At 44.4% G+C, this 24,677-nt stretch overlaps 1 protein-coding gene across 1 annotated transcript; it reads left to right on the top strand.

The window, feature by feature from the left end:
- Positions 1-325: 325 nt before the first annotated feature.
- LOC149870013 (uncharacterized) lies at positions 326-24,677 on the top strand. The gene is made up of 9 exons (XM_090035412.1): positions 326-653; positions 5,423-5,824; positions 7,568-7,703; positions 9,476-9,564; positions 10,630-10,693; positions 13,479-13,567; positions 15,331-15,443; positions 16,468-16,624; positions 24,039-24,677. The coding sequence occupies exons 1-9, from the start codon at positions 599-601 to the stop codon at positions 24,188-24,190; spliced, it is 1,257 nt and encodes a 418-aa protein (XP_089891538.1). The 5' UTR covers positions 326-598; the 3' UTR covers positions 24,191-24,677.

Here is a 24,677-nt window from a genome sequence, read left to right as displayed (position 1 = left end):
TGGTTGTCAGTCACTAATCAACCCTGGCAATTTTTGTCATGCTAGTAAATTTGTTTAGGTTAGTCCCTGACATAATTAAGGGTACTCTTAGTTACAACATAATTGGCTGCAGTTTAAAAAAAAGAAAAGGAAAGAGGGACTCTGTGGGTTGTTGTTGTTGTTTTTTTTTTTTTTTAAATGAAGCAATGGTTGCTGAAGTTAAGATCTGGGGTCTGGACAGCAGCCAGCTGCCGAGCCTTTCTGTACCCTGCGTGTGGCATCCAGCAGCTGCTCCTTTTGCCTTCAGCTTTCAGAGCTCAGTGCTCTTGCCAGCGCTTCAGTCCAGAACAGGAAGATCATCAGGCTCAAGAGAAACCTTTTTTACATAATATTTATTTTGGGCTTGCACTTTCGAAAGACAAGAGACTTGTGAAACAAGCCCGCCTCAGCCTGCGAGTAATCCCTGCTGGGTCTATTGTGGAGGTTTGATGCGACTCAGCCACATGACCAGTCAGGTGATGATATTGGGAACAAAGACTAAAGAGGATAAACTCTTAGATCCAGGAGATTAGTGGCTGATCCTGCTTGGTGAGGCGCTTTATGGTACACCCTTGGAAAAATGGGTCCGTGGCCCAGGTCTCTGCTCTGGAGTTTAGGCGCAGCCTGCTTGATAGGTGAGTAACTCCTTTTTTAAAGTGCGACATTTTGGTTTCCATGATCTAAGAAAGTTTTAGGCAGTTGTAAGCTTCTGCATGAGGATGGGGCTTCTCATATTCATGCAGTTACTGGTTTCTGCTGCACTGTAAAACGCAGAAGGGGAGAGAACAGCCTGCAAGATAAGGAGCCTGGGAGTTTTGTAACGGACTGCGCGCGTGTAACAGCACGGAGCCGGGAGAACGTCCCTAAAAAGGTGATGCGGGTGGACGCTCGCTCGCTCTCTCTTTACACGTCAGATATTTACGGATGAAGACATTAACAAGCGGAGCCAAATTCTGAATATTCTGCAACACTTTACTTGCAAATTTGTAACAAAATGGAAATAAGGTTTAGAAAACAGCAGTTGCAGCTCCCAGATGCGCTGACGAAGCAGAGTCGTTCTTCAAAAACAATTTAACAGGCTTTAGCAGGATCTTAAATACTTAACTCTGTTACAACAGACCATACATTACTGGCCAAACTCCATCCTTGGATGCACAGCCCAGTGCATTAAAAACATGAGAATTGTCTCCATGTATCTGAGGACAGAATTTGTCCCTCCAGTTCAGAAACTGCTGATATTTTCACTCTTCTGGATTCCAAGAATTTTATATTCTTGAGAATACGTACGAGGCAGAGCCTGCACATGGATAAACCCTAGAGGCCAACTTAGAGTGCGGAGATAATATTTTTGTTGTAATGTTGTGTGTGGTGTCTGGCCCTGGCTCCATCTCCGTGTGCTTTTGTACCATTGGAATAATACTGAGAAACCAGAAATCCTGAAATGAGCACACTTGCCTTTATAAAATTGTTATTCAGAGGGCTGAACTGCTTAGATAAATTACTTGGTCATCTTAATCTGTCTTCAGCGCACATGATTAACAGATAATGCATTAACTGGGTGAGAGTCCCTGCTCCTTTTGGAGCTGGCCAAACGTGGAGACAGTTCAGCTCAAGAACAGCTTGCTCATGTTCTTATTCATTAGTAGAACAAGAGACATGTGTGCGTGTACCTGGGGAGGGAGGGCAGGAGGGCATATATTCACCTAAATATACAAATCTAGATTCAATTTGGGTTTTCTTGGACTGAGCCATCAATTTCTCCCACTCAGCAGACCTTGGAGGAGTGTGGAAGAGAGGATTAGAAAAAAAATTCAGCAAACCAATATGACAGCTCTTCTCTTGCAAACTATAGACTAAAGTCTGCTTTCCTTATAGACAGCACGGGTTAAGCCTGTGTGTACGTCAGGAAGCATGTGGCCCTGTAGCGGAGGAGCGTTCAGAAAACTTTCACAATCGACTCAACTGTGTCCAGTCACATTTTGTGCTTAGCACATGAATCGGCGCCTTGGCAGCGGTTGCTGGCAGTTCTCTTTCAACTTAGGTTTGGAAATATATTCCTTCTATTGAGAGAGCAAAATAAATCGCCCCAAGAACTTCAGAGTAGACACAGACTCAAGGTTGCTTAAATGTCACTTGGATGCAGATTTGTTACTAGAGTGAGTAGCAATGTCAGCCTGCTTCTTCAAAGTGTTTCAAGTGGGCCTAATCTCTTCACCCTCTTCCAGACTTATTTTGCCAAAAGCGTTATTCAAACTGTTACTGAATTTTTCATCTACCAAAGTCAGGAAAAGAAAAGTTTCAGGAACTGCTTTGATTAGGTGCAATTATATTTTTATTAAAAAGGTCGCATTTTTCTTTGTTTTTGAAGCCTTCAACAGCAGCAACTTTTTGCCAACGTTTTTTTCAAATGGTCTTTTTGTCTAAAAGAAATGCAACTCCCCTACTCCTGGTCTCCTTCCCTTTTCCCACTAGGGTGGGTAAACCATGTTGCAGGAGCAGTGGCCAGGGACGCAAGTCCCTGAATCAGGTAAGAAACGTCCTTTCTGCACTCTTGCCCTCCATAGTTAGCGGCACCTCCCGTTCCCTCCACTGCCACCTTCTCCTAGCCCTCTCTACGTATGCCTCTGGCTGCAGCAAGGGGAGACATGCCTACTACCATCGCTGTCCTAGCTGCTCCTATCCTGCTCCAGCAGAGGCTGTGGGGCGGCTGTGTGGGGAGCTGGGCTTTCCTGGGGAAGTTGGTGGGTGGTTTCTCCTTGCACCTGCTCTTGGGCTGGTGGGGAACCAAGCAGGGATGGGAAACCCACCCATTACTGCTGCTGCTGCTGTCCCTGGTGGAGCCTGGATCCCTGCACAGACCAGCTGGCGCAGGGCAGGAGTAACTTGGGAGCATCTCCCCACTCCAGAGTCAGCTGGGAGCAGAAGTGGTAGGGAGGGGAGGGGAGAAGGTGTGTTATTCTCAAAAGACCAAGAACTTATAAAACAATAAAGCTTGTTTATTCAGAGAGCCTTCTTAGCCTACTGATCTGCTGTTCCCTCCTGTAATCCCGGAGGCCAACATAACAATTTATACGTAACACTCTTAAAGGTATCCATGCAAACAGGAGGGAAGGAGATGATGGGAGGTGCTGCTGAGCCTGGGGGAGAAGAGAAGGTATGCGATTCTTACCTGCTTTAGGGACAAAGTCTCTGGCTGCTGCTCCTGCCGCATGGTCTGAAAGGTGGGGGAAGCGGGGGGTGACTGTGCTACCACACCGCTCTGGATCCCCGCACTAGCAGCAATCCACGTGCACAAAAATGGGACCATGGCAGCTCACTGCAAAGTGCTCCCAAGAAAACAAACAGACTTCAGATGGCGAATAAGGAAGACCAAGCAAGGAAGAAGTTTTAATGTCTAGGTCCTTTTGTCTAAATGTGGGGGCCAGAGGGAGCTCTTTTGAGCTGCTGCTGAACCTGTATGTGGTCAGAACCAGCACTGAGAAAATCTGATGGCCCCAACGTCCTTAGACTTGAATATCTGGTACTTAATATGCCACAAAACTATTATGGCCCACCTAGTGCACAGTGGGTGCTACAACAACAGAGCATACAGACAGCAAAGCATCACAAGTCAAACCTACAAGAGCTGACGTCACTGACTCTCAGCTGGGTGCTACAAGGCATGAGGAGATGAGCACACTTAGGCTTTTCTCCCTGCTTGGCTGCTCCCCACCCTGCTGCAAGGAAGCCAGCACACACTTGTCCCAGGCAGTTACTCCTTTCCTCACCCCACTGCTGTGAGGAGGTAAGCACGTTAATAAATAAATTAGTTGTAGAAGTGGGGTGCTCAAGTCACAAAAGTTATGAAGGAGTGGCCTTGAAGCTAAAAAGGTTGAGAACCAGTGGCTCACACTCTGAGTAGGCATGGCAAACAGCAATCCATAGTAAGCATGTCTGGAAGACAATCAAGGTATCAGGTACTTCTCTGTTCATTTCATATATTTTGTGTACTGCCCAATTAAATTGCAGAGCAACGAAGAGGTAAGTGTGGCCATGTCTGCAACCTCCATGGTGTGCAGAAGTGGGCTAAACTCAGTTTTCCCATGATTAAGAGACCACTGTACTTAAAGCCAAACTGTCAATGGACTCATTTGAATTGGTTGCCTGAGTGGGTGGTGGAAATTAAATTAAGTATTTCAGTTATATTTCTTGAATGTCTTGAGGTCACAAACCAGTTGAATTCTCATGCTGCAGTTGTTTGCATTACCACAGCACCTGGCAGCCTCAGTTATGATTGCAGGCCCAGGCCCTGTACGAACGCAAAGTGAGAGGTGGTTTCTGCCCTTAAATGGACAGGACAGAGACAGTGCAAGCGAAGGGATCAGAGGGGTGAAGGGACTTGCAACAGCAGGTCGGTAGCCATAGCATGTTGAGTTGGGTTTGAGGTTTTGGTCCTCTCTCTTCGAAGTGCTCAATGGCTTGGGCACAACATCTCTGAAAGGTCACCTGGATCACCAGCATGAGAATGAAGACCAACAACTTTGCTCCTCATAGAAAGCTCTAAAACAGGGATAACGCTAATTTGTACAGGAATCGCACCTTTGCTCATGGTGGCACTGAGAAGCGTAGCAAGCTCATCGAGCACCCAGGGCAGGGGGGTAAAGTCTCACCTGCCTCTGACACCGCTCAGCAGCGGCTGTGGTGGTACCCCATGGCTGAGCTTCTTGGGAGCAGATTCTGGTGCCATGTTCACTCCCCTTCCTTCTCCAAGACCTACCTATTGGAAACAGGGCTGTGCCTGCTCTGCCAAAGGCTCCCCGGTATGGGGGCAGCACCATTCTGCTTGCCCCACTCCCACCCCCCCCTCAGAGACACTGTGGTGGTGCCCAGCTCCTGCGGCAGGGGCAGCTCGGGGTTTCCCATGAGCAGGGGGGGTTCTGCGTGCCCCCTCATAGTCAGTGTCCAGGGCGGGTGCCCCACTCGCCCCGTCCTAGTCGTACTACTGGATGCACCAAAGCTAAGGAATGAATACCTAAAAGGAATAAACACCCTCAGAAACCTAATCATTTGCTATGACTGCAATGCAAACAGCATCTGTATTTCAAAAAGGAAAAAAATGCATACTAAAGCAAAACCACGATTCTTACTGAACTCTCCCTTTGGGCAGATAATGCAGAGAGAACAAACCACATGCGACAACTGTTGTTAATCCTACACACTACTGAAAAATACCTACGGTGTGAAGAGATTTAGCAGTTAAATCAGTACTGAATAATACTGGTGTAAGCTATATAAGTATGTAAGTTATATGTATATGCATACTCCTACGGCAGTAGAAGGGGATCAAAATCATTGCAGCTTTAACCCCGTTTCCCACGTGGAAAATATTAACTGAGTCACTAATAATACTTTCTATTCTGTTTAGGTATGGTTGTTGGACAGACGACCACTGCCCAGATCTCTGTGGCCTCAGCATCGGCATCAGCAAGTGATGGGGGGTTGCCGGCTTCTCCCACAGCAAATGCTGCCCAGGTCTCTACCTTACCAAATCCAGTTGCAACACCTTCAGCCATTTCCAATCCTGTGGCGAAAGCTGGGGAGCCATCAATTACTCCAAGTATAACATCAGTTGAAGATTTTTCTGCCACTGTAAATGTGACAGTGTCCCCTGCCGCAAATGCGACTACCGTTCAGGTTCCTACAGGAGTAATGTCAACTGGGGGTCCATCAACATCTCCATTCGTAAGCAGCACAGAGTCCACAAACTGTAGCGCAGTGAACACAACAGCATGTATGCCTTGCTCACCAGGAACGTTTCCCAACAAGGGTAAGTCCCAGAGGATCCTCTTCCCTGTCCCAGTCTTCTCTCTTTTTTTTTTTTTTTCTTTTCCTATTACAGGGCAAACATTTGCCATGTGTATTTGGGGGTGGGAGGCAGGGATTGATTTTTCTTGTTGCTGTTTCATGCAAAGAATGGCTGGACTTATTTACCTACTTGTTTCTTCACATTGGAAATCCAGGTTTTATCTGTCCTGTTTTCCCTGGAAAACATCATGGTTAAGCTATATTCCTACCACTCATTCAACTACACACAAAGCAGATGCAACGGCAACTGGGTTAGTTAGCAGATGTGTGACACAGGGGATTTATTTTAATCAACAGAGATATGGACAAAATACAAGAAGTTTAAAACTATTTCTTTGAGCCAACTGTAAGAAAACTCCATTAAGGACTTTGCATTCCTGCCTTTACAGTAAGGGCTGAGAAAACAGCCCTTTGTGGTGTCTTTTTTTTATTTTTAAGAATGGTTTTTGTTTTTTCAGCAATGAGACCAGGCATTTCTGATATTAAAAAAAAAAAAAAAAAAAAGTTAAAAAAAAATCAACAAGGAAAAATAAATGTCTGCAAACATGCTACTAAAGAGCAAGACAGCCATACGTTTCCTTTTCCTTCTCCCCATTACATGCCACCTTTAGAGCAACAGTCATATTATTAAGTTTTTATTTCTTTTAGGCCTTAAGTGCTGAATTGCAAAGCTCTGAGGACTATGACGCTCAGAAACAAGTGGCAGTTGTTTCCATTAGCCAGATTACTGGGGACATAATCCCCATTCCCACACAGTACTTGTTAGTATCAAAGTATTTAGACCCACAACCAAAGGTCTCCTTCATATGCTATGTAGTCAGATGGTGGAAGTCACAACAGCTGGGGGGAGGCAGGTAAATAAGCATCCTAGTTTTGTGGTGTGGTTTTTTTTTTTTTTTTTTTTAATGAACTGGATAATTTTAAGACCAATGATATAACTTTTTTCACTCTCTAAATAAGCACTGACACTCAAGATTTATGGTTCAGAGCATGAGTTAATCTCTGCGGCCAAGCAGAATTGGTATTTCTCAGCACTTGAGTATTATTTTGCCCATCCGGGTACGTTTCCCTGTCCTGCATAACCTGCTATGACATAGCAAGCCTTGGTCCCTGCCAGAGACAGGATAAAGACTTGATGGACCAGCAAGCTGTTACAGCAAATTTTACATAATTATTCTGTGTAGATTAAGCTGGTTTTGTAGAATCAGATGGATCGTATTTGTACAGTGCGGGAATGGTAAGTTATCCACGCTCAAAGACGTTTCTGCTTAAGGCAGAATCCTCTGCTCTGAGGTTTTTAGCTTCAGTTCTGTTTCCTGCCAGGCTTAGATTAATCAAAGATCAAAAGCAACCATACACTTTTGCTTCTTTTTTTGGATTAAGGATGAAGAAAAACTTCCTGGCTTCTCAAATTAAAAGCAGGAAAAATAGCCTTGTTAAGCAAAGATTCCACAATTAAGCCAACAGATTTGAGTCCCTTGAGTACTGACTGTCTGCTTAATAATTATTCTTATGCCTGTCTGAACCAATTTAAGTGCTGTGAGATTATTAAAATCTGATATGCAGCATTAATTTTTTCCCTTCAAGATTTGCTTGTTTGAAACTATCATTCCTGGCACTGCCCTGAATTTTTATTTTAATACTTTATCTTTGGCAACGACTAAAAGTTACAATTCTAATTGTTTAAAGGCTTATTTCACTTTAGAGACATCGAGCTGTCTCTGCTGTTCAGAAGGCTCCTGTGCAGACCGTGCCGATTGCACATCCTGCCCAGCAGGTCACTACCAGCCTCTAGCTGGACAACAGATCTGTTTGCCTTGCCCGCAGGGATATTACACTAAGTAAGTACCTAGACCATTGTTGGGATTGGGATTGTATTTGTGGAACCAAACTGTATTTTAAAACCATTAGTTAATACATTTTGAAGAATGTAGAACTAATTTTTTCCCCACCGCAGTGAGAGAAGGAAACTGTTGAAGAGGCTTCCCAATAGCAGAAGATACAGTTATATGAACTCAAAAAAACAGTGTAGAAAGGCCCTCGGACTCCAGCTCCTTTTCTGAGATGTCCGTTTTGAATTCTCCATGCATTAGGAGGAAGTAAGGTCTTATGACTGAGGAACGAGATTAGCAACTAGGAAATATGGGTTTCTCTGTCCAGCTCTGCCAAAAGTTTCCTACAGGGTATATTGAGCAATTAATTAAATGTCTTCTGCACCTTTGTATTTTCATCCCATATTTCAGTGCTTCAGGGGGGCAATTATGAAGCTTTATTCATTAATGACTGTGAGATGCTGCAGTGAATCACACCATGAAAATGCCTCCGAATAAATTTCCTCAAAGACGTCCTAGTTTCAGTGGAATGTGTGGGGTAGCCAAATCAAAAATACGCTCTTGACCTGGCTGCAGCTATAACTTCTCTACGCTCATCCATTCCCATGTTAGTTTTGTGTACTTTGCATGGCTTTAATTGGATCATTAACATTTTTATTCATTGTATTTGAAAATACCACACTCCCCCTGAGCTTTGAGACAACTCTAGCTGATACTGGCCCAGTTTAAATATTCATACTTTCTTTCCTGTCTTCCACAATTCTCACCCAATCTATCAGTTTTGAAAAGGAGCTAAAAAGCCTGCCCGTATCTTTCTCCAAAGCATTCCTTGTGCTAGCTATTTTATACACAGCTATTTGAAATGGATACAACACATACTTTTCCTCTGCCGTGGAGACTTAACTTATTGCATCTATCTCCACCTCCTATTTATATACTGTTTAGACTGGAAGGCCAAGACATGTGGCTATAGCTTAGAACTTGGGGCAGACTTCTCGAAACATAGAAAAATAGGACTGGGAGGTACCTCCAGAGGTCCAACCCAGAGGCAGATTCATCCTTATCCAAACTATCATATCCAAATTCTTTATCTAACCCAGTGGTTCCCAAACTTTGACAAATTGAGCACCACCAATTTAAAACAATACAACCTTAAGTACCATCAGTAAATTTTTCAGTTCAACCTTAAGTACCACCAGCAAAGTTTTGTCATATAAAGTAATTATAATACATCTGTTAACGTGTACCACTGACAGGTTGTCTGCGTACCACTCGTGGCACCTGTACCACAGATTGGCAACCGCTGATCTAACCTGTTAGTAAAACTTCTTAGTCAACCCTGACACAATCCCAAGACCTAGTATCCTAACCTGCCACAGATAAAACAGGGACAAAGACACAATACCCAGCAGTTCCCATTGGGATCCAGTTTGGATATCAAATGCTTGAAGCCTACCTTTAAGTGGGCTGGTTTGAAAATCTTGGCTTAAGCTTTTTGAAGATGGGTCTTTATCGTGTGGTCTCTTCTGCCTTTCTATTAAGCATGTAGTGAACTGTGGGAAACATCTATCATTAGTACCGAGAACTCCATTTCTTAGCAGAGCAATTCAAGCTCAGGGTAGTTCTGGTTGTTTTTGCTGCACTGATTGCTGGCTTTCATAGGGATAAGGCAAACAATGTCTTTGAGCTCCAAAGCCTTCTCTCAAGCAATTTGCATCAGGTCTTTCTCCTCATAACAAACATACAAAGCTGAGCTAAACCCTGTTCTTCTCTCTTTTTAGTTTTACACAAAGTACTGCGTGTCTCCCCTGTCAGCCTGGCTCTTATTCCAATGAGTCCGGGGCATCGGCTTGCCGCATGTGTGGAAAAGGTATGCTTTGACTTTCTGACCTCAGCACAAACATGTGGTGTGATATCACAGAACATACAGGCATGGATTACTTAAGAGAAAAGTAACTGACAACGATCATTTATTTTTCTGTTTTGAAAAATTGAGGCTGCTCGGGCCCTGCATGGCATGCAGATTGGCACAAAAAAGCCCTAGGAGCAACAGGGACTGGACAACACCGTGGCAGCGTCTGAAAATGCCAGTGAAGCAAGGCACATCCTGGCATGGCTGATCCCACTGCGAAGATAACATCTTGTTCAGAGGGGCATAAAGCTTTTGTCAGTGCAATAGGTTAAGGTGCCACCCTGTCCTGCTTGTTGCACAACTTCAGATCAAAACAACTAACTCCCTTTCTCTTTCCTGGGTGGCCAGCACAACTCCACCCTGCAAAGCATCTACTTGTCCAAGCTGACTTGTCTTTTCTGGAGCCTCCCTCTTCAGGTCTTCTTTTGTGGAGGGGAGACCAGGTGTCCAGGCCTTCAGGAGTCCTCAGAAAGACCCTGATCAGAATTAGTCTAGCCCAAGTGCTTTCCCTCACTCCGGACAAAATGCTCACCCTCGTAGCTCTTATACGGGAAGGAAGAAAACTAACTTGTTTTGATACCAGTTAGTTGACTATACCCATTATTGTAGATGATTATACCTATTATTTTCCTTTCCAAACAGCCCTTTCACTGAACACCAAGTCCTCAAACCCTGCCACCATGAACTTTGATGGGTCTGATCCCCCAACACCTTTAGCAAAGAACTTACATTTCCCGACACAGCTTGAAATCAGAGCAATAGCATTGCAGGTGAAGTTAAGGTGACATGGCTGAGCCTTCTAGACATCACATGAATCAAGTAAATGTCTTCATGAGCTTTCCATTTATTTCTATAGGTTTGCTACCAAATCCACAAAAATTGCCCTCAGAAGAACACACACGTTTTACACATTAATGGTTGGATATTAATTTAACACTTACAAAACAGACGCATCTGAGTAACTAGCAATGTTGCCAGAGCTAAGGGCAGATGCCAGGGGACTCACTCTCTTCTCTTTCACAGGGTATTTTAGCTCCCAGCACAACTCAGCATTTTGTAGTCCCTGTCCTCGTGGATCATTCTGCAAGTAAGAACTACATTCGCGACTGTTTGTTTGGGGGTCTGGGAAATGATAGCAAGTTTCTCTTGGTGTCACTAGCTGCCTCAGGAAACTAATTCACCTTACCAAAAAAAAATCATCCCTATTTTTTCATCCATGAATAGTGTTATGTGAAGGATCTGATTACATGTGGAAGGAGTGGGGGCAAGGTGCTCCTGAAGGTTTTCATACTTCAATCTTCCCTTTACTAAACTGTAGCAAAGACCCATGTCAGACAAGGCACCCAAAGAAGTCAGTGGCTCGGTGATGATGAGCAGGGGTTAGTTAAGGTGCCATGGGCACTAAGATGTACCGTTGACAGCCCAGAGGTTGCAAGTTTGAGGCCACTGCAGAAGTACTTATGGTACAGCCCTGTCAGACTCCAACAAATCTGCAAATTCTGCGAAATACCTGGTCACAAAGACCTGAAAAGGAAGGAAGTGATAATGAGCAAATGTTTATAGTTTGTGTGCATTTTGGAGCTGCTTGCCCAATCCCAGAATCTACACTTACCTTCAAACTGAAACATAAGGTTGGCCCAATGTCAGTACACCTAAGCTTAGGCATGGAGGAGGCTTAGCCTGGGGATGCACCCGGGGGTCCCCTTCTACCTAGAGCACAGGCAAACTCATGGCCCGTGGAATCAGAACACACCTGACAGCCGTGCTGGGATTAATTGGTCATTTTATAATTAGGATTGTGGTCACTTAATAAACAAGTTCCAGTGGATGGGGAGTCCTCGTCTGCCACGCTGGACACCTATGTTCAATTCCCAGATACAAATGCAGCCGTGGAGCCACCACACTCAGCCTGGCCTTCGGATTCTGTCTTAGGCGCGTAAAGGCGGGGTAGAAGGTCTGGGCAGCCTCTACTCCTTCCAGAAAAAAAACAACCCAAAAAACAAAACTGTGCCTAGGTATCCAAGGTCTGGGTGACCTCTCATATATACACCATGATCTGGAAGGATCAACGGTTGCCAAACAGTGGATGGGGATTTGTAGAGAGCAGCAGCATAACTCCTCTGCACAAACTCCTGTGAGTAATTTGAAGGGAGTGGGGTTTCTGAGAATGCATTAGAGCAATTCCTCTGTGGAAAGGAACGGAGAGAAGGCAAATAAGTAATTATCTGGAAAATGTGTGCCTTTTTACTTTAACAATATTGGGCAGTTTGGTGATGATAAACTAGGATGCTAGCAATTCTCAGAAATTATTAGTTTTTGGATCACCTTTCTGCCTCCCCTTCCCAGTCTTTTGCATGACTCACCTCTAGGTTTAAGTTCTGCTTAGCTTTGGTGTGCAAAGCCCAACTGGAGACAGGCTGCACCAGCGTAACAACATCTGACTGGCACTGGCATAGCTTGTTGAGTGCAAGGGTCTATACTGGCAGTTTGAACCAGTACAGCTCAGATGGCAGCTAAGCCTCTAATGAGGAAAAAGACTTAAATTTTCGTATCCGAGGCCACGGGAGAAAATAAAGTCATTAACATAGTATAACAGGAAGGGACCTCAGGAGGTCATCTAGTCCAACCCCCTACTCAAAGCAGGACCAGCCCCCCAACTAGATCATCCCAGCCAAGGCTTTGTCTAGCCAGGCTTTGAAAACCTCCAAGGATGGAGATTCCCCCACTGCTCTGGGTAACCTGCTCCAGTGATTTACTACCCTCCTAGTGAGAAAATTCTTCCTAATATCTAACCTAAACTGCCCTTGCTGCAACTTCAGACCATTGCTCCTTGTTCTGTCCCCTGCCACCACTGAGAACAGTCCAGCTCCATCCTTTTCCAAACCCCACTTCAGGTAGTTGAAGGCCGCTATTAAGTCCCCTCAGTCTCCTCTTCTCTAGACTAAATAAGCCCAGTTCCCTCAGTTTTTCCTCAGAAGTCATGTCCCCCAGCACCATCACCATTTCTGCTGCTGGACTCTCCAACTTGTCCACACCCTTTCTGTAGTGGGGGGCCCAAAACTGCACACAGGACTCCAGATGTGGCCTCACCAGCACTGAATAGAGGGGAAGAATCACTTCCCTGCACCTACTGGCAACACACCTACCAATGCAGCCCAGGATGCTGTTAGCCTTCTTGGCAAGGAGGACACGCTGCTGGTGCATATTCAGCTTATTGTCTACTGTAACCCCCAGGTGCTTTTCTGCAGAGCTGCTGCCCAGCCAGTCAGCCCCCAGCCTGTACCGGTGCATGGGGCTGTTCTGTCCTAAGTGCAGGACTTTGCACTTGTCCTTGTTGAACCTCATGAGATTTCTTTTGGCTCAGTCCTCCACTTTGTCCAGGTCACACTGAATCCTAGCCCGACTCTCCAGAATATCTACTACACCCCGTAGCTTGGTGTCATCTGCAGACTTGCTGAGGGTGCACTCTATGCCATCTTCCAGACCACTGATGAAGACATTGAACAAAACCTGCCCCAGGACTGACCACTGGGGCCCTCTACTTGATACTGGCTGTCCACTAGATATCAAGCCATTGATTACTACTCTCTGAGCCCAATGCTCCAGCCAGTTTTCTATCCACCTTACAGTCCATTCATCCAGCCCATACCTCTTTAGCTTGCCTGCGAGAATGTAGTGGGAGACTATATCAAAACCCTTGCTAAAGTCAAGGTATACCACATCCACCGGTCTCCCTGCATCCAACATCACGTCCCCTGCAAGTTGCCTGGGTTTTGTCCCACTCCCTACCCAACCTCCATGCTGCGCCAGGTTATTGTTATATCCTACGCCATTTTTATACCTCTTTTTCTTTGTCTTCTATCCCTCCAAAGCACAACCAACTGCAGCACCTGCACAATTTGCCCTAGTGGAGAAGAGGCAATCAGTGAAGCTTCTGAAGAATGTTCACCTTGCCCACCAGGTAATTATGCAATTAAAGGTGAGGAAGAGCACTAGTAGTCTAGCCAGGGCAAGAAAGAGCTAGAGAGGAAGAGTTGCAGAAGACGCACACTGTGAGCGCACTTACACATGCAATTAATGCATGTTAATGAATAAACTCCAGCACATTTTGCATTGGAGTTTATTGCTCCTGGGACTGCAGCACATTGAGATGTGTTAGAGCAGCCCTGACTGGTAGGGGGCTCAATGTGCTGCAGCCAGCCTTGCCACCATCTACATGTGCACTGTGGCACACTAAATAACTCTGCCACAGGATAGTACTTGTGTTTATGGCAGAGCTTATTGGTTTACTAGTTTGTTTACTGAAGCCTAATAGGGCTGCATGTGTAGCCCCCGAGACTTTAGTGCGGAGCTAATTAGCTGGCCCTGCGGAAAACATCTCACATAGCGCCCGTTAAGATTAAGACCGCTCTCCACTGACCAACAAGCTGGCAGCTGACAATTATTGTCAACAAGCCGTGTGCCTGAATAGATTTATCAGCTGTCGCTTACAGAGGAAATCGTATCCATCTTAGTGGTGCAGACAATTCTTGCGACCTGATTCTACCAAGCTAATGACTGAGCAAACTCTTTTCAGTGCCCATTTATCAGGATCCCCCGCTGATAACAACAAGATTCATTACAGCAATCAAAGCACTTTCAAGGCTAAACCCACACTACAAGGTTTTGCTGGCATAGCTGAGTTGGAAAAAAGAGGTGAAGAAGCATAAACCCTGACATAGCTGTGCTGACAAAAGCCTTTTGCTTGGTGTCAGTACTGGGAAAGCAGGGTTTTGTTTTGTTTTGGTTGGGTTTTTTGTCAATAGCTTACTTTGCTCAGGAATAAACGAAGTAGCGGCTAAAGCTCAGTTTTGTGGGTACAAGGTGCATTCGCACTGGGCGGTACAGTACAAAGTGTAATACGCACCAGTGTAACTAACTATACCCATATAGTAGTGTTGGCTGAGAATATAAAGCAGAAGCAAGAGGGAGCTTGTGAAGGCAAATGAGGACATTTTCTACAGACTGCAGTCGGTGCTGCCTGATGCAACACTGAATCACATGGCATGACACTAAAATACACAGCGAGCCCCTGACACAGCAACAGTCTTGAGCCACTCCTCAAATCACTAGTTGAAGGACTGCATGACAATGTTTCACAGGGCCATAATGTTTTTAAAACATCCAAAAAGCGGTAACATTTTCAAATTCAGCCAAGGTACCATTTGGTAGTTCTAGAGACCGTTGTTCTCATCCCGTGAAGTAAAGAAAACCCTTTTTAAAACTTTTCAAACACTATTCAACATCTTTAAACGGCTAAAACATTTCAGTCCGAGAGATGGACTGAAACCAGAGTTACAGATGTAAATACCTCGGACCTTTGAGCCCAGCTCAGAACAGGACAGCTTGCGCTCACCACTGCTTTTAGAGCATGTGAAAACTCAGCGTGGTTATTTCCCTTGCACTGAACTCATGCCTCAGACTTAACTCTGGCTATCTGCTAATCTAAAAATGCATATTTCTTCTTCCCTTTTCTCCAAACTCACATGCTCTCTTTTACGGTCTCCTTTTTCCCTCAGCACAGACTGACTCAACACTCTGATTTTACTTATGTGCACAAAATATTTTCAGCAGCTTTCCTTTCCCATTACCAGTATTTTGTGAAGCACTGATCATACAAGGATTGTCAGTGAAAGCCCCAGTGGCCTAATCCTACCCTCATGTTGTGCTTCTTTTGATATGTAGGTATGTTTAAAGCTTCTGGTGACGACCAATGCAAAGTCTGCAAGACGGGAGAATACCAATTACAAGTGGGCCAGGAGAGCTGTGACATATGCCCAGAAAATCACTACTGCCCTGTAAGTCTCTATAAACTACAGCAAAAGCCTGGCTTAAGAAATGTAGTTGATTCATGAAAAATGCAAGGCATTTTAATTAACAGCATCTTTATTTTAACTCCCAGTATAAGTAGTGCCATGTTAGAGGGAAATAGTTATAAATGTTAACTACCCCTAGAGCCATTACCTGTCCTCACACTCCCCATAAAGCTTCCACTGGTTTCAGGGGCATTTAGAAGAAAGCTAGAGAAGGCTCCATGGACTGAGTAATTTGAAATAGGGACAAGTCTCTAATAGATGGGATTTGCTGTTCTCCAGCCTATGGTAACTAAAGCATGTAATTAAAGTGTGGAACTCATTGCCATCAGATGCTGTGCATGCTGACAGCTTAGCTAGATTCAAAAAAGGAACTGGACAAATTCTTGGAAGAAAGATGCATCAGTAGCTATTAAGCACGGGAACTGGGGATGCAGCCTTTGAATTAGAACTTCCTAGACCTTAAATGGTGGAGGCTGCAAAGAGAGGGGAACAGTGGAAATAAAGAAATAACCCTGGTCATACCCAGTTCACTCTTTTTCAGCATCTGCTCTCTGCCACTGTGACACAGGGCAAGATGGATCCATGGCCCGACTCAGTAAATGGCAGTTATTACGTTCTTATGCTGACTAGTGCCATCCTGGGTAAACCTAGTTTGCCACTTTTGCTTTTTCTAAGTTGAGACATGGGATGCCTGTTCCTAACCTCCAGCCTGGCTTACCAAAAACTCCATCCTCAAAACTCATGTTAGTCAGTCAGTCTCTTTTCTACCCTTCACATTCACGTGACATCTAAAAACCCAATCTTTCTTGCTGAAAGCACAGTTTAGTAGCTACTCTAAAAAGTTATACCTTCCTCCAGATTGTCTCTGGTGTTTCTCTTAGCTTGAAAGATATTCAGTGCAGGGACAGTCTTACCTAGCGTCTTGCCTCATGCAACACGATCAGTGATGGTGCTTAAGCAACAAGTCTTGCTTGTCACTGAACATGCTACATTTTTATTTGAACAGAGCCCAGATGTGAACCCCATTATGTGTCCTCCTGATGCCTTCTGTCCAGCTGGTAGCACTCGACCACAGTACTGCATGGAAACGTTTCTTCAAAAGGCTGGAGATTCTTGTGAACTGGCTCCTTTAACTATTGTACTACTAGCCATTTTATCAGCAGGCAAGTAATGAACATTTAATGTTGCACTGAAGCATTCCACCTGCAACTGGCACCCTTTTGTTTAAACAGCAGCAAAAAGGCTTCCTTGATGGTTTATTCTTGATTAATCTCCAGATAGCTTAATACCTAATGCAAATTATTTTCTGACTTTGGGCCACATTTTTGCAGTCCTCTTTCCAGAGGAATCAATCTGCTACATTAATTATGGTGTCTTTGTGTTCTCCAAACTACTGGAATACAATTTAATGCCCTGTTCTTCATCGGGATTCCCATGATCTCCGAAATGCTGCCCCAAAGCACAGTATGATAGATGTATAGAATAGTAACCTTAAAGACAAAAGCTGGATAATGAAATCCCACTTTTAGTACTGTGATAGGAATTTAAATCACATTTAAGAACATCAGCCATGCTTTTACAGTGCCGAATTCTTGGTTCTTATTACCGAGTGGTATTTTAAGGAGAACATACAAAGGAAAATGTAAAAGGAGCCCTCCTATAATTCAGTTTTCCTTCACAAGCAAGTAGGCCTGTGCTCTAGTTACTAACAAGCAGAAACAGTAGCATAAAATTAATTTCCTCATGGTGCATGCAATATACTATGGTTCAAAAATCATGAGTCATGACTTCAAAACAAGGTTTTTATGGTTGATTTTTACTGTATCCTCTGATCACTGAACTTCCCGAAAAAGTCCCCAGCGTGTAGGATTGTTACTTACGGTTTTTTGAGATGCTACATAATTAGTGTGAACCCCTCCCTATACACACATACACCTCAAGCACATGAGGTCGGTCTTTTGAACAGCAAGGGTTATTAGGGTTGCATGCATGTTTTTTCTCTCCTTATTCTCTCATACGAGTATAAAAGACAGGGTGACAACAGGAAACCCAAACCCTGTTGCCTGCGTGCAACAGAGGAAGAGAAGAGGCAGACCCCTGCCAGGAGCCAAACTTTTGGGACTTCCAGGGAACAGCAGATGCAGTAGGCAGCTCAAAACAGACTCAGGCTTGGAGACCAGGAACAGCTAAGGAGCTGCCGAAGGCTGAAAATCAGGGGAAGCCAGGCAGCCTATTAAGCTAAATAGGGACACCTGGATGGCTCTCTGCCTGGGGCAGCAGCCAGGTGAGGAAGGAAGGCTGAGCTTAGGGATATAAACCTGGCTGGAGCTGGGACCAGTATGGGAGTGAAGGGAACTCCTGCAACCCTGAAGGGTTGGGAGTGGTTTGTAACAAGGTGATTAACCCCCTTTGTTTGGAATCAAGTTAAACAATTGGAGGACTGGGGCACAGGAGGCCACAAGCAGGGTACCTGGGGGGCACCCTCTGCTGCAGGGCTGAGCCCAAGACCCCGAGACCCAGGGCCTGAACAGTGGACCTGAACTGAGGGGTCTCCGCTAGAGGAAAAGCAGCTGAACAGGCTGAAGTCTGAACAGAGGCTGGGGCTGGAGAGACCTCATGAAGACTTTTGCATAGAGAGACTGCGAGATGGGGAGTCCTGACAAAAGGGCATAGAGAGTCATTGGTAAGGTGTGTGCGTGGTTACAGAGGCAGCAAGGAGGCCATGATAATAGCCCTAGGGCACCAAGGAAAGGACTGCTATCCTTGTCTCAAAGGATGTATTCCTTCTGAGTACATACTGGTTACCATCAAGTCATAGTAGCTGAGAAGCAGGAGGTGGAGTAGACTTGAGGGAATACTGTCAGGAAGAGGTGGGGCCCATGGCCCAGACCTGTCACAGTGACCTGCCTTGGTTTCCTTGCAATTCAAAGTCCACATTGCTGAGCAGCCTAAAAAGCATGGAAGAAAGGCTGATAATGTATTTGACCCCAAACATCATCAGCTCAGTCACTGTAAGATAGCAGCCACCCTTTTTCTTCACGGATACATCAGCGAAGATCATGCAGTAGGTGACTGACAAGCAGCCACCCCTCCAGGCATTGAGGATGAGGGCCAGCCACATCTAGTCATGATTGGAATATTGTTCGTCCAAGCTTGGCATTGGACCATACATCTTACTGGAAAGCATAGTGCTTGATAAAAGTCAGTTGGCTGTTCCATATTGTTGCTTTACAGATCTCAGATAATGGTATGTTTCTGAAGGAGGCCAAGGCACTCCATGTGCCCCAAGGAAATGCACCCTGAAGTCTGGAGGAAGGGAACCACCACTTAACTGAGAGATGGAGACACACTGTGTGGTCCATGTAGAAATTCTTTGTAATAAGATGGTTTTGGTCTTTTGATGAGCAGGAAATCTAGCCACAAAGAAATGGTGAGATAGTGATAGGGGTTCTTTGCGTACAGGTAAAAAGAACCAGGTTCTGAAAACGTATTGGGGGCAAAAGATAGCTTCTCCCCCATCATGGATTCTGGTTTCAGAAAGAAGACAACCAAGTTAATTGATTAAGTGAACCTGAGGCCTACTTTAAGGGTGAACTAAGGATATGGATAAGTAATCAAATGCAAGCGAGTCAGCTAGGTTGGTTACTTGCCACAGAACGCACCAGCAACTCTGTGTGCCCACAAAGGCTCTGCAGTAGAAAACTAAACCAGGACAACTGAAGTCTGCTTCATTTAGTTGCCTCAGTTTAACTTTCCAATTACTGTAGGGTCATTGCAGATGCATGAAAAGTTACTGTGTACCAATAGTTCTGCAGGCAATCCCCACCCCTGTTAACTTGTTTTTATTTGTGGTTTGCCCATAACCTTAGGAAGAGGTCTCAGGTATATCTTATCCCTAGAAAAGTGTGTTTAAGGATATTTGGTCACAAGGGCTTGGAGCTGGCTGAGCCACCATGCCAGTAGAAAGATCATCCTGCAGGTAAGATCTAAAAGCACAAATAAAGGCTCCAGGAGCTCCAGAAGGACAATATGAGTTCCCACATAAGAGCTGGGCCTCTAACTAGCATATCTGCAGATGCCTCAAAACCATTGGATGTGAAGATGCACATAATACGACTTTAACTTGCTGTTACTTCTACTAAATGAACTTAAAAGAACTAATGGACCAGTCCACCTTGTTTTAGCTGTATTAGCAGAGGTCCATCTGGGTCCATATTGCGAAGAACTGTTTCCATTTGGAGAAGTAGATCATCCTAGCAAAGAGCTTTTCCTCCATTGCACTGTCATTTCTTAAACCAACTGAAAACCGTCTCTTTCAGAGATGCTCAAGCAGGCAGCATCTTAGCCACCAGCTGCAGCCTCTCAACGTGCTTCTGTGATACTAGGTCCTGGCAGCTCAGTAAACGAATGGGGTCTGAACAGACGTGCTTTCAGAATCAGCATGACTTCGTCCTGTCTGACTTTGGATATTATGCTATGATTACAGCCAAGGTACACAGGAAGCTCAGAGACAACAGTAGCAGGAAGGTGTCTGGACAGAGCTTGGCCTCATGCAACCTCTGCAGAAGAAGTTGTGCACTTGGGGCTGTTCTCTATAGCAAACGCTTACTAAGGGAGTTCTCCATTGCTGAAATATTGAAATGATGGATTTTAAGTCACAATTTACAGTTGGTTATCTGGCTATACGAAGTACCTATAGCCCTTATTACTGTAATATTTGAACACCTAAGTTTCTCCTCACAACAGCCTGCTGTGGAAGAAAGGCTATGATACCCATTTTACATGGAGAAGCAAGATACAGGAAGGCTAAGTGGTTTCTCCCAGTTACACAAGAAGTCTGGGGAAGAAACAGTTGAACCTAGTACCTCCAAGCCATAAGTAATTCTCTTTGCATCTATTTAAGAAGTCTAGTCCAATGGTTAGAGCAAGGATGGCTGGTACCTGCAATTGTTCAGATCATTGGGGTTCCTTGTAGTGATGATACCATATCTATAATCTCATGGCTTCTTGATGGGGAAGGCTGAAAGCCTTGCTGGTTCATATAGTACACTGCGCTCTGGACAATGTCCATCAAAACCTACATCATGGAGCCCCACAAGGCAGGCAGTAACAGCATGGCCAGTTGCTTGGCTTTAACTCCAGAGCATGGGAAGTTTGAAAACTAGAAAGAACATCCCTGGTCAGCAAATCCAGTTCCTGGCTCTTCAAAACAGTCACAGACATCTTCAAGGTGTCCTGGAACCTGATGTCCTGTACATGCAGTTCATCTCAGTGGGCATTTCAACTTGTTTTGGGGTATCGGTGAAGAGTGTCATAGTTGGCAATAGGATCAAAAAGGGAATCCTTTCGTGCATTCTCCAGGGCCACCATAAGGGGAGTTCTTGTAGGATCTTAAATGGGACCCTATCATGGGATATACCTGATCAGAAGAATGATCTCATAGTTGCAAGGTCTGCAATTGAGGTCTGGCAAGTAACATCAGGTATATGAATGTGTGCATGCTTATAGCAAGCTGAAATCAGCTGAAAAGGGAGAGGCAAGGGAGCTGTAGAGGAAGAAGAGTGGAACTGGATGGGATAGTCAGGACTTCTAAACATCTGTCTCATGTCACAGCAGACTGTGCCCAGTGGAGTGGTGCCAAGCAGCTTCTCAAGTAGGCATACTCTGGACTGCATCCTGACTGTCCCTTCAGATTTGCTAACTGTACCTAAGAGCAGGATGTGTCATGGTAGAGGAAAAAAGCTAGTGATTCTAGTTGTATATGAGATTATATTTTGGTGTTGGGGGGCATCTGTTGTCACAACTGGGAATGAGGACAGTGCTACTTCCAGCATGGGGCTGCAGAGCAGTTTGTTTGCTGAATTCTATCTACGCTGTGATCATTAATCATTGCCTGGACCTTCTCAGGGATACCTGATGGGGCGAGCCACAATGCTTTGCTACACATCGCCACCACCCATACAGAACTGGTTATAATCTCAAAGGAATTACAGCAGCCTTGGCCAACAACTGGCCTGCTTTAATCACTTCCCTGAGTTTCATCCTGCTTTCACAGGCAAATTTTTATAGAAGGGGGATCACTCTGTCCCAAGTCAAAGAGCTGTGGCTACACAGAACAGGAACAGAGCCTAATCTTCAGCTCATTCACCCTTCCTTTCCTGTGCCACACTTTAACCCTTTCATAGCTGAATTGTCAGAAGCGCTTGCCTGCTCAGGCAAAAGCTGAAACTGTAGCTGCTGCTGAAGACTGGACCTGATGAAAAGAAAAGGAGCTAAAAAATCTGCAGGGCTGTGAAATAGATGAGACCAAGAGTAGCTAATAGACAGCAAAAGAGCTAGAGAAAAGATAGCTTGATTAATGGAACAACAGGACTATTTTAAAAAGAGAGGGTTGTTAATACCTGTGGGCTAAAGAGGGAGTAGCAGGAACCAGGTAGATGATGAGCCATGAAGTCTATTCACTCCCTCAGCACTGCTGTAATAGAAATGTCACTGCCGGTGCCAGGCATTTGCTTTTAAACTTTGGCTGGAGGAGGAATCAAAAGGATGAGAGTACATCATAGCACCTCCTTTGAATGTGCCCCTGCCGGCCTCTACTTCTCCCTCCATGCAGCTGCTAGAGGGAAGAGAAGGAAAAACAACAGCACACATCTTACAATGTCTCCGTTGCATTTATCCTGGGTAGACCAGCTTCCCTGGTTAAAACATGGATCCTAATATTGGAAGACTAATTTTGGGGGAAAAGAGGAGTATGGCACATGAATAGATATGGCATGTTGTTTTTCCTTTGTGCCATCTTTTCTGGGCTGATATTCAGGGTTGCTTGTCTGCTAGATGTTGCCTTTGCATGATGCGGGATTAACTTACTCAACCTGGGATATGAAGTGTCTTTTGTAGGGGACGTCTTCACATGAATATGGACAGACTTTTACAGGGGGGTCTGACAACGAATATCAAGCCCAGATCGATCAAGTAACATTCACAGCAGTTTCATGTCAGAGAATTGAAATACTACATTTGTTTTAATGAAATTTTAGAAGAAACTTGATCAAATCCAGAAGTGCTGGGCACTCACTAGGTTCCACATTGCTGCCATGGGGTGAGGGATGGGAGCTCAAGGCCCATGTGCAGTGCAGGTGGATTCTATGCATTTAAAACGTTGTTTCACTCATGACCATGTACAGGTGATCCCCACTGGAAGTGTTGCCAGTTTTCCCAAATTTACAGAACGATTTTGGCCTCTGCCAACTCTTCACTGATGTGGGACTTCCTGCTTCTCTAAAAGCTAAAGCACTGGTACCCACAGACCTATCCTGTGCCCCTCAAACCTTACATCTGCACAGTTCCCAGCTCAGCAATAAGTTCTGTTGCCAGTCCTGTCCCATTGTTCCTCAGTACTTCTGTTTTTTCAGAGCTTTTCCTTGCTTCCCTTTCCTAAGCACTGGCTGCTTCTCCTGACCCTGGGTGACCTCCAGCCCTGGCCACCCAGAGCTTGGCATGACACACCGATTGAAAATTGCACTGCAAAAACTGGCAACACTGTGTTCAAAAACCTTTGTGCAGGTTCTAGTTACTTGATATCAGGCAGGAAAAACAGACAAGAAAAAGCTTGTCGGAAAAGTGTGTCCAGTTTGGAATGACCCCTACCATCCTTGGGCTTTTTCCATCAGAAACGCTTGTTAGGAAAACTGTCCATCATGATGTAGTTACCTTGTGTGTTTCAAGGAATATGGCCAGCAGGAGAAAGGCTAAATGTAAAAGGCAATACGAGTTGCCAGAAATAGAAACAAAAAACCCAGTGAAGTTTTCCTACAAGTTCAAAGACAAAATTCATAGTTCATTTAATAAATCCAGCATTTTACCACAAGCTTATACACCTTCTAAATGTGGACATATCTGGCTGCTTTTAGAAGGGCATGTTGTTGGACTGCAACAGAGGAGCACAAGTCAGTTATTCAGCTCAATTTTCCCTGCTGTGACTATGGTAGAAAGCTAAAACTTGCATTAAATGCCTTGGTATTTATCCAGTGTTTCCATACTGATTGTGCTTCATTTAGGGTTTTTGTTTGTTTGTTTGGTTTTTTGGAGGGTTTTTTTTTTTTTTTGATTTTTGTGGGAGGGGATGCTGCAGTGTCAAGCCAGAATCTAAGAGTCAGTCTAGGTTTTTCTCTTCCTGTGAACCACAAAGTCATAAGGACTCTGGAAAATGAACTAAGTTTCTCCACCAAGTCTTGCAAAAGAGTTGCATGTAACTGGTTTGAACTTGGTAAAGATTGTGGGGGATATATGGTAATACTCTTTCCTCTACTACTACAGCACAACACACACAGTTAACAGAAAAGGCATAGTTGAAGTCTGACGATTTTCTCTGAAATCACTTTTTAGACTCAAGTTGCACTTTCAGAGTTGCTCTGATAGTTGATGTACCTACCCAGAACCGATTTTGCACAAATCTAAATGAATGTAAGACCTCAGGTTACCAAAAAAAATACTGCATTTCCCAAAAGTCAAAGGACAACCACTGCTTGACAGTTTACTGTCACTTCTGAAAATACTTTTCATCCCTCCATTTTTCAGGTGGAGTCCTGGCTGCTGCTTTAATAATTCTGAAACGAAAGCAAGAATATGGCTGGAAAACCTTGAAGTCTCCATTACTGTCAAAAGAATCAGTACCACATACAACTTATGGTGTAACTGGGCACACAGAACCAGTATATGCTGGCTGGTAGGATTTCCTGGTGTTGGGGAAAGAAACCTCAAACAATCGCAAGCACTTTCTCAGTTCTTTTTTTCATGTCTGATGAAATGATAAAAATGTGTTCAGGACAGTATGTATGGGCAGAGTGTAATATATGAGTAAATCCATGGGATTTTGTTTGCAAAGCTAAAGTGTTAAGTGTACTCCTGACAAATACATTAAAAAAAACAAACCTTTGATTTCTGCAGGTCTGTGAGAACTTGTACTAACTCACTACTCTAAAATAAACTGGATAATAAGACTGCTCTTTTCCCCCTTGCCCTGCTCCACAACAGTTGCTTGTTTTAATTCAGGAAAAAGAATAATTACACCCTTACATTCTTGATCCCATGGCCCGGGGGCAAAAGTCATATGCCTTAGCAATTATTTCCACTTGCTGTATTGAGCAAGCATGTGGTTGGTTGCATTATGCATCATAGTTGCTTTACAATATGCTAATTATTGCTATCAGGGCAGAA

Source organism: Crocodylus siamensis, chromosome 2 (assembly GCF_052110815.1).
Source record: "Crocodylus siamensis isolate JL-2025a chromosome 2, ASM5211081v1, whole genome shotgun sequence".
Lineage (NCBI taxonomy): Eukaryota > Metazoa > Chordata > Crocodylia > Crocodylidae > Crocodylus > Crocodylus siamensis.
The sequence above is the reverse complement of the archived record's forward strand: the minus strand, read 5'-3'. Positions and strand labels throughout refer to the sequence as shown.

Bases quoted from the DNA above. Each gene is read 5' to 3' on its own strand.
- LOC149870013 (XM_090035412.1), top strand. From the start codon at position 599: ATGGGTCCGTGGCCCAGGTCTCTGCTCTGGAGTTTAGGCGCAGCCTGC. The intron at 7,704-9,475 runs GTAAGTACCTAG...CTCTCTTTTTAG, and splicing joins CCGCAGGGATATTACACTAA to TTTTACACAAAGTACTGCGT. The intron at 16,625-24,038 runs GCAAGTAATGAA...TCCATTTTTCAG, and splicing joins ACTAGCCATTTTATCAGCAG to GTGGAGTCCTGGCTGCTGCT.